Raw genomic sequence first — 10353 nt, forward strand, 5'->3', positions numbered from 1 at the left:
CATTTGAATAGTAAAAAGTAAATGGAAGTCTAACCTCCAATAGCAATGAGGCGATCTCCTCTCTGTAAGTCTGCCAGGGAAGCTGGGGAGTTTGGGGTGACAGTCTCTATGCTCACATGCACCGTGTCACCATCACTGGCTGGGACATGCCTGAACGTCATTCCCACGCTTCCAGATGGTCCTTTGATCACCTCAGTCTGCAACAGACAAAGAGAAACAATATCAGTTTTGCTAATAATCTTAATGAAAAGGTTGTGTAATTGAAGAAACTTGGGACTGACAATTATAATTAGATTCCAAGTAGATTTGTAAATTGTAATCTTTTCTTTATTGCATGTGTTGTTCTGGCATACATTACTTTAAGTCATAAGACCACCAAGTGGGACTGGATTGGAAAGAAGTTGTTAGGGGAAGCTTTTGTTACTAGTTGAGAGGAACACTAGCAGTTAAGCCAAAAGACAGTGTTTCTTAAAGTTTATCTTTTGACAGCAACAGCGGTTTATAATTAGGGCGGACAACCTACATTATGATGTGAACAAGACAGCCTTCACTTTCTATAGAAAGCTCTCTCTTCCCATCACATCTAACCATTTTCATGGTGATAAAACAATGCTCTCTAAAACGAAGGAAGGGAGGTCTGCAATTACTGCTAATTTCACTGCAAACGTGCCACAAAGTAGCAGCTGCTGTTTCAGGGCTTGCTGCATCACAAAGCCTACATCAAAAAATTCACCTGCAGGTCCACCTGCACCTCGGGGTGACACCATACAACAATAGGTACATATAAGGAGCAAGTTAGTGTACCAAAGTGAGGAAAAATTCCACTAGATCCACCAAGAGACAAGAATGATAATCTGGACTGTATAATAGCAGCACAAATACCAGTGATTGTTTTTCATTGATCTTTCCATGATACGTCCTCTGTGTCTCCCTTGTTCTCTCTCTGTCATCTGTGCTGGGGGTGGGCAAAAAAGACAGGATGCAGATCTAAGCTGCTGAGATGGATGACTGTAATTTTGCTTCTGTCATTTGTTATAACCCTTGAGAAGGGCACTGATTGAGTTAAACATGGGATGAAAAAACAGACAATCTACTCAAGTTGGCAAGCAGAAGACTGACATGCCCAGTTTTGACCAATGACTGTCTATAGAAACATTCAAGAACCTTCTGAAAGTTCTTAGAAGGCAACTTACAAAAAACACCCAAATTCAAATGTATAAAACTATAATGTTTAGTTTCAACTATAATATCTATCTATCTATCTTTCCATGGCAACTATAAACAGATTATAGTTAAACTAGCAAACTCTATTACTATATTATGTATGTGTATATAGTCTGAATATTATATTATTAATACATCTAACGATTTAACATTGATATCTTATAGTGCTATTGCAATTGTGCCACTGATCAAACATAAAAATAATGTTTTATTTGAATATTTACTGTTTAAAATGGTCAAGTGAACATCACAAAAAATGGTTAAAACTGATTCATCAAATTATTTCAAAGCATGCTTTTTCATAATAAATTGCTTTGCCACTGAACGAAGGCATTTGTGGTAGCGTTAGGAGTAAGAAATGAGACAAGGGGAGAACACTTGTGCCAATACTATTTGCATACATGTCAGCTAACTGAGATGCTGAAGATAAGTTTGTTTATAACAGACAAAATAAATACACAGGAACATGAATCTTAATGACTGAAGGGCTGCTGTTAAACCCTCCACAGAGATGATTCATTCTGAACATTTCCTCCCTCAGGACACAACCTGATCCCACCCTTTACACGTGTCAGAGAGGGTTCATGGGAGAAAAACAAAAGCTCCAGGCTTTTTTGAGGACACTGTTGGTCTTTTACCAGCATGTTTGGGATAATTCATTGCAACCTGTACAAGATAGAGAATGAAAATGAAAGCAAAGTGTATGTAAGGAATCTTTTTATTCACCACCGGTGTAATCCAGAATAAAAGTGATATTCTAGATTTAATGAGTTAAATTACTGAAACAAATACGACAAACACAGAAAACAAGACACCATTGTTTGCACGGTGGACAAAGGGCTGTTATCTAGAGATGGCTTTCATCTGATATTAACCATAACAAACACTAAAAATGACTTCCAAACATCCAGATCAAAGTCTTCTGCTACAGGAACATGTTGTACCTCAACATCAGAACTGGTTGGACCTACGTTATATGATGCCTTGAGTTTAAGACTGAATGAGCTACATTTGGTCAAGTTATCTGCATAAAAGAATATGACCACAGACGTAATTGCAATAAAGTCCACAACTAAATTGCAATTACAGTAGAAAACAACAGGATTTGACTTAAACCAAAAATAAATAAAACAGCAACTAGCAGAGGGTGAAAGACACACCTGCTCTTAACGTGCACCTTTGTTTTCCCACTTTTAGAACGGCAAAATGACAAGGTTTAAAGACAGAGAGAGAGAAAGAAAGATTTGTCAGACACTGGAACCAAACGGCGACATTGAGCGGCAATTACAGGCGATTTCTGTAGCTGAGCGGTGGCTAAGGGGTAATTACACAACCATGGAAAGGCACAGCAGGAGGAACACTCACACACTCACTGTGTGCACTACTGTGTGTCTGCGTGTGTTGAGTGCAGGTAAACGGACTGCTGCCGCTCCGACTGGTACGTGAGGACGCTGTTCATGAGTCAATTTGCTGTTTGTCTCACCTCATCACCACAAGGTTCACAAATACACCCTCACATTGAGTATCAGGGAAATATAAAACAGCTTTTCAACAACAAACAAACACAGGGGGCCTGTGGGACATTTTCAGGTCAGTTCCACTGATTACAGCATAAATGTCAGAATCAACACACAATACTCAGTACACATTCAATAGAACCACGAGGAAAAACAGGCCTGCAGCTGATAAAATGAAATGTCATTATTTATTCACTCACATGTCATGCCAATCACATATGACTTCCTTCTGTGAAATATAAATGATGAATAATGTTCTGGTTCCCACAATGTGGAATTGGGTGTGCAAGCTCTAAAAAGGGCACAAAAAGAAAAAGAAAAGAACTCCACACAACTCGTGCACACAATTACATGCCTTCTGAAGGCCTACATGCATTTTGTTCAGATTTGTAGTTGCCCTGCCAATAAAGAGTTGCAATTTTAAGCAACTGTAGCTAGACATTTTGGTAGAATATATAACATAATTAACACCTTTATTCAGCAAAGATGTATTAAAATCTATCAAAAGTGACAGTAAAGTTCAAAAAATTCAAATGATCAATGTTCTCACAAAAAATATTAAGCAGCACAACTGTTTTCAACATTCATTGTGCAGCAAATCAGCATATTAGAATGATTTTTGAAGGATCATGTGACACTAAAGACTAGAGTAATGGTTGTTGGAAATTCAGCTTTGCCATTAAAGGAATTTTTAAAAGATATTAAAATACAGAATTTACTTTATATTTTACAATATTTATGTTTTACTGTATTTTTGAGCATAAGAGACTTATTTTAAAAACGTTCATGTTCTATCATAACATGCAGTGGGTACAGAAAAGAATCACCCCCCTTTACAATAATCACATTTTGAAATGAAATGAAGACAGACACAGTTTTTGTTTTATCCAGCTGTATTTACTCAGTGCAACTTATACATCCAAGTGAAAGATATAACACCAACATGTCAGAAAAAATAAAATAATAATAATAATAATAATAATAATAATAATAAACAGAATCAACCAGAATGCTGTTATTAGGATGGTGAGCTGTATTGGATTTCCGCCACACATATTGTTTGATGTTGAGGACAAATAATTCAATTTTAGTCTCATCTGCTTCAGAATCTTCAAGGTGTGTTTTGGCAAAGCTCAGTAATGACTGCATGTGGCCTTTCTGGAGGAGTAGCTTTTTTCTTGCAACCCTCCCATACAAGCCACATTTGTGGAGAATTTGTGATATTGTTGTCACATGCACACAATGATCACTCTTTGTCAAAAAATCCTGCAACTGCTTCAGTTTTCTCCTGCTCTTTCATCCAGTTTGGAGTGACGTCCTGATCCAGGGAGGGTCTGTGTTGTACCAAATACCTTCCACTTCTTAATAATAGACTTCACTGTGCTTCTAGGCATTGATAAAGCCTTTGACATTTTCTGTATCCATCTCCTGACTTGTGCCTGTCCACAACTCTATCCTGGAGATCTTTTGACAGTGCCTTCCATAGTTGACTCTTTTCTTCAGTTGCACTCAAGGACTGAAATGCTCCAGAAAAGCTATTTTCATGCTGTAATCAAAATGACCACAGCTTATCACAATTTAAAGTCAAATGGTTTTGTGTGCCACTGAGAAGGTGATTAGCTAATTAAGATACCATGTCATTTTTAGGAGGGGGTGATCCTTTTTCCAACTGTGATTCTGGTTTTCTATTTATAAATTTTTTTCTGACATGTTGGTGTTATATCTAACACTTGGATGTTATAAGTTACACTGAGTAAATACAGCTGGATAAAACAAAAACTGTGTCTGTCTTCATTTCACGCTGCAATGCAACAAAATGTGATTATTTTAAAGGGGTGATTCTTTTCTGTACCCTCTTTACAATCAAATACTGAAGTTAAATAAAAATGTAAAAGGTCAATAAACAAACACGTCAAATATTTGTTTTCCATGGAAGATAGTATGTCAAATGAGGTTGGAATAACGTGAAGGTGAGTAAATATTGACAAAGTCATCTTAAAAGCTTTACTCTGAATTTAAAAAAAAGGTCACTTTATTTTAAGGTCCAATTCTCGCTATTAATTAAATATTAACTATGACTTTTGCCTCAATAAACTCCTAATTACTGCTTATTAATAGTTAGTAAAGTAGTTGTTAAGTTTAGGTATTGGGTAGGATTAGGGATGTAGAATATGTGCTTTATAAGACCTAATAAATAGCCAATATGCTACTTACATGAATGCTAATTAGCAACAAGTTAATAGTGAGAATTGGTCCCTATACTAAAAAGTGTTACCAAAAAAATCTTGATAACGTTACATTACTAAAGCATCTCTGACGTGGAGGGAGAGGCAAACACATGACAAAACACTGGAAATGTAATGTGGTTTGACATGTTTCATGAGTGACGCAAACAGTGAGGATAGAGGCAGCAGCCTTCAGCAACTTCAGATGCATGAAGAATCACAGGGAAGCATACAGCTTTTGTATACTCCGTGTCTCCTGAGAGTCTGTTTCTCTTAAAGGTTTGGTTTTTTTTAATCTGCTAGTTTTATCCACAAGCTGAACTACAGAGGTGAGCTAACGAAATTAAGTTCGACAAGCACATTCAGACTCACTCCCACCAGCTGGCAAAAAGAGAAAACACAAACAAAAGAGTCATGCAACAACAAAGAAATATTTCTGTAAATAATATTTAAAATACTAATTTTAGAGATGAATTAGATGATTTTGAATGAATATGAATGCAAACTTCTTGTTTTCTCCATGCAATATGGAGAAAAAGTGTGAAAACAACATTTTTAACTAATTGTTTTGGTATGTAAAAATATAATTACATGAAACATTTTGAATGTAATTGGCCACAATAGCTGTTGAGTTGAAATGAAGATTCCACTGTCCTTTTAAGCCATTTTAGGGTAAATATACAAAGAGATATCATGAAAAGGCTGAAAAACATCAATATATATATTTTTAGCTACAGTATACTGGTCAGTTCTACCCTTCAAGCATTCTGCATCTTCCTCACACACAATGGCTGATTTCAGTGGTCAGATGCAGTAGTGAGAGCCTTCAGAGCAATGGTCAGTAATCGAATCATCTGGCACATGTCAGAGAGATTAGTGTTAGGGTATAGGGTAGCAGTCCCCGCAAGGCATGTGCACACACACACACAGCATCAGAGAGCTCTAGCGATTAATAGGTTTGTTTCAAAACAAGAAGAAAAAAGTAACAGAGACGTGAAAGAAAGGATGCTAAGATCGATCAGCTGAAGTGGATGCATAGAGGATTTTAGAAGGATCTGATTAAAACAGAAGTGAACTACAGATTTTAAAAGAACATGTTTTCTCAAATAACAAATCTTATACTTTTTCAATTTCACAATTTTGATCAATTTAATTTTTATAATAAATCCAATCAACCATCTATCTATCTGTCCTGGAAAAATTTATATTTTTTTCTGTAAAATATATATTCACACCACACAGACACACACACATACACACACACACACACACACACACACACACACATATTCATTATATGAAAAGAAATGTGAATATCTAATAACTTTTTCCCTTGACGTAAACTTGTACTGTAAAATTGATGTTTAGATATTTTTCCAAAAGAAAATAAAAAATACTAATTAGAAAAATTGTTTTTGCAATGACCTGGCTTACGGCTGATCAACACCATCACCTAAACTGAAATGAATGATTAATACAAAACTAATAAACGTATTTGTCTTTTGAGCAATCTGTAAAGGTTCTTAATGATTTTTTCCCTTCAGAATTACAACAAAACTGCAAGGATTCATAACCTCAGATAAAGTGAAAACATTTATTCTCAATTATCCCATTAGTAAAAAGGTTAAAAATTAAGCAGTGGAAATGTTATATTGAGAACTTTCAGAGCTTGATGAAAACTCAATTTCAAAATGTCTGACAGCCAAAGCTGGCAGGAAGTGAGGATAATTAAGCAGGAAGTGTTGCTGTGGATTAATGTGTTTTATATTAAGTTGCCTGATTGGAGTCACATGTGGCATAATAACTAATGGCATGGTGGAATATCGTCAACACTGCCCTTTTCCGACACTCAGCTAATTCAATCACTCACTCTTCTTCATTTCACCCATCCTCCAATCCATGCAAATTAACAAAGCACTGCTTCACACATAGTTACATGACAATGACATGAAGTTATAATTGACAAAATCTACCATATCCATTTCTGACTCAGAGTTTTGAGTTAGAGGGAGACAATTTGAACTAAATATAAAATATCATAAAAACCTTAACAAAAATCAACCACAAATTTGCTGATTCCAAATCAAACTTAAGTGCTAAACATATATTTTGAAAAAATGAAATAAGCCTTTATTTCTAGTAAGAAACCCTCAATCATGGGTTCAACAAGTTGCACTAATTGCTTCTCATTTTTTCTGACGAACCTATTCCAGGAATCATTCTGATTTGCACACATCTGTTCAAAGCTGGGATGAATGCAGTTGCGTCTCATCACGGACGGGCTGAATTTTCATGTTGCCGCTGCGTTTTTGTAAGAGGAGGAGGCTTTTCAGAGAGCGCCACACAAAAGGGAGTGTTGTTATGGAGACGGGGGACATTCAAAAAACAAGACCCTTCTCATCCCCTCATTTGCAATTGTTCACAGCGACCAGAGCGTTCTTTAACGTCTGTCCAAGTCGGTTCCGTTTTTAGCACCTTCATTGTTATTCAGTTGCTCAGGAACTGTCCCCTCCTCTACATGGATGCTCCCCCAGTTTAACCCCCACGTGTGAAAGGTAGAATGAGAATGGCCAAATGAAAGATGGAAGGGAAAATGAAGAGTCTCTCCTATCAACGCTCAAAAGCCATGTGGAGGGGGAGGGGGGCAAGAGTGCGTCCTTATCACTTTGGCATTTTATTTGTCATTTTCATTCTCTCAGCTTAAACCGAGTCAGCTACTTAAAAGTGGAGTTTCAAATGTCCCTTTCCCATGCAATAGACAGCTGTCTGATACTGTCAAAACATTCATGGCTTTATAACACTTTCAACAGCAGCTCTATATTCAACAGGTGACATTTTGCTTCAAAGAGTGATGGACTCTGATCTAGCCTAGCACCTGTCTCTAATCTGACTGCAAGCAATTAATGCTCCTCCAAATACAGGTGTCAAACACTGTTTGTCCGTTAATATCAGTTTCAGCTGTCAGCAATGTGCACAGGAAGAAACCATTGTAGCTCTTTCCTTTAGATTACCACAAAATAAACTACTATTTACCAACCCAGCCATCACTACAGACAATAACTGCTCCAGTAACAGAAACAGTTCTGCATCAATGCAATTAAAAAACAGAGAGACAAAGAAAGAAAGAAAGAAAGAAAGAAAGATTAGCTAAAGTTAAAGCAGGAAAGGAAAGTTTAGGAAAAGAAAGGAAAGTTTAGGAAAGTTTAGGAAAGGAAAGGAAAGGAAAGGAAAGGAAAGGAAAGGAAATTTTAGGACAGGAAAGTTTAGGACAGGAAAGGAAAGTTTAAGAAAAGAAAGGAAAGTTTAGGAAAAGAAAGGAAAATTTAGGAAGGTTTAGGAAAGGAAAGGAAATGAAATTTTAGGACAGGAACGTTTAGGACAGGAAAGTTTAGGAAAGGAAATGAAAGTTTAGGAAAGGAAAAGAAAGGAAAGTAAAGTTTAGGAAGCGAATGTTTAGGACAGGAAAGAAAATTTTAGGAACGTTTAGGACAGGAAAGGAAAGTTTAGGAAAGTTTAGGAAAGGAAAGTTTAGGAAAGGAAAGGAAAGGACAGGAATGTAAAGTTTAGGACAGGAAAGTAAAGTTTAGGACAGGAAAGTAAAGTTTAGGACAGGAAAGGAACGTTTAGGTCAGGAAAGGAAAGTTTAGGACAGGAAAGGAAAGTTTAGGAAAGGAAAGGAAAGTTTAGGACAGGAAAGGAAAGGAAAGTTTAGGACAGGAAAGGAAAGTTTAAGTCAGGAAAGGAAAGTTTAGGACAGGAAAGGAAAGTTTAGGAAAGGAAAGTAAAGTTTAGGACAGGAAAGGAAAGGAAAGGAAAGTTTAGGACAGGAAAGTTTAGGACAGGAAAGGAAAGTTTAGGTCAGGAAAGGTAAGATGAAAATGCAAAAACTTTAAAGAAGAAAAGGAAGTAAGGAATAAAAAGAGGAAGGAAATAAATGCAAAGGAGTAAAAAAAGGAAGGAAAGAATGAAATAAGGGAAGGAAAAGATGTAAATAAGGTGAAGGAGTAAAGAAAAGGAAAGGAAGGAACAAGGAAAGAAAAGATGGAAAGAAAGGGGGAAATAGGAAAGGAAACGAGGGGAGAGGAAAGAACATAAAAGATGAAAATAAGGAAAGAAAAAGAAAAGGGAAATGGAAAAAGCAAGGAAGGAAATGTAGAAAAAGCTAATCAAAGCAAAGGGAAAAAAGTAGTTGTAAGTAAAGCTATATAATGTTAGAGCCTCACGGTCATCTCTGCAGCTCTCTCTTTCTCTCTCCAATCTTTTTATTTCCAGGAGAGGTGCCCAGCCAAGCAGAGAGCAACAATAAATTGCATAACAATGAAATTTAGCGGCAATATACTTCAGACTGCATCAAATCGTAACAGCACAGACAAAGAGCAGCTGGCCTGTCAGACACCACAGTACAAACAATAATTAACTAAAAATACAGCAGCAGCTGACTGCGGGCAATACATACTTCAGAACAAAGTTAAAGACACCTGGCCTTGACCCTGTACACTCTGCTGGGAGAAGAAGAACTGGCTGAGAGAAGTTGAGAGAGGTCAACTGGCTGAAAATCATGCTGCGCTGACTAAAGACAAGGAGGTTTCTCCATACGTCGCCCTGAAAAAAAATGCTGCTTTAATGGATCATGACAATTTTTACCACTTTGCAAAATAATGCTGTCCTTAAGATACAAATCTTTGTGGCTGTGAAAAGTGCGTCTGTCTGTCTCAAGACAGAAATCCATTAAATTCATCTCCAAAATATTGATTTATTAAATCTGTTGCAACTTGCGTCATCTTTTAAATAAATAAAAACGACACTATTTGCGTGTTCACATGCAGCAAGGCTCGGCCAACCATTCAGTGTGCTGCTTTTTCTGTTGTGGAGGGCGGAGCTGGGATTCACTTAGTGAAGGGGCTGGAATAACCAGCAATGAGTGTTAGGGTCTGTGGCGTTGCTAATACACCCATCAGATGCTCCGTCATGCACAGGGACGGCTGTCAAATTAGTTTGATCATCATCATTGGCACACAGAGCAAAATCAATTGGAAATATAAACTAGAAAAACAGCCTGGGAAACCCTTAATGACAGACCCTAAATTATATGCAAGACAAAAGAAAAACATATATATTACATATAATTTTTAATAACTTAAGTTTAGGTTCATGTGTCCTATGAGAAATGCTTTTATTATAAATTATCCCAAATAATGTAAATTATATATTTAATGCTATATTTATAAAATATATATATTATCAATATTTATATATAAAAATATATTTATAGTTACACATTCAATTCTAAAATGTAATTTAAATTTTATTAGATACTAACACTGCATCATAGTGGCCCGAAAGCCAGTCCTCGGGTGGAGGGGGGGGGGGGGGGAGGGTGAGAAACA

At 36.6% G+C, this 10353-nt stretch overlaps 1 protein-coding gene across 1 annotated transcript in view; it reads right to left on the reverse strand.

Annotated features, from left to right (window-relative positions):
* LOC107553553 (PDZ domain-containing protein 8-like) overlaps positions 1–10353 on the reverse strand; it is a 39019-nt gene that overhangs the window by 4040 nt on the left and 24626 nt on the right. Inside the window, exon 4 of the mRNA XM_016235826.1 lies at positions 35–197. Coding sequence (XP_016091312.1) covers positions 35–197 — 163 coding nt within the window. The remainder of the gene's footprint in view (positions 1–34; positions 198–10353) is intronic.

The sequence above is a fragment of the Sinocyclocheilus grahami genome, unplaced genomic scaffold (assembly GCF_001515645.1).
Source record: "Sinocyclocheilus grahami isolate Dianchi unplaced genomic scaffold, SAMN03320097.WGS_v1.1 scaffold18.1, whole genome shotgun sequence".
Classification (NCBI taxonomy): domain Eukaryota; kingdom Metazoa; phylum Chordata; class Actinopteri; order Cypriniformes; family Cyprinidae; genus Sinocyclocheilus; species Sinocyclocheilus grahami.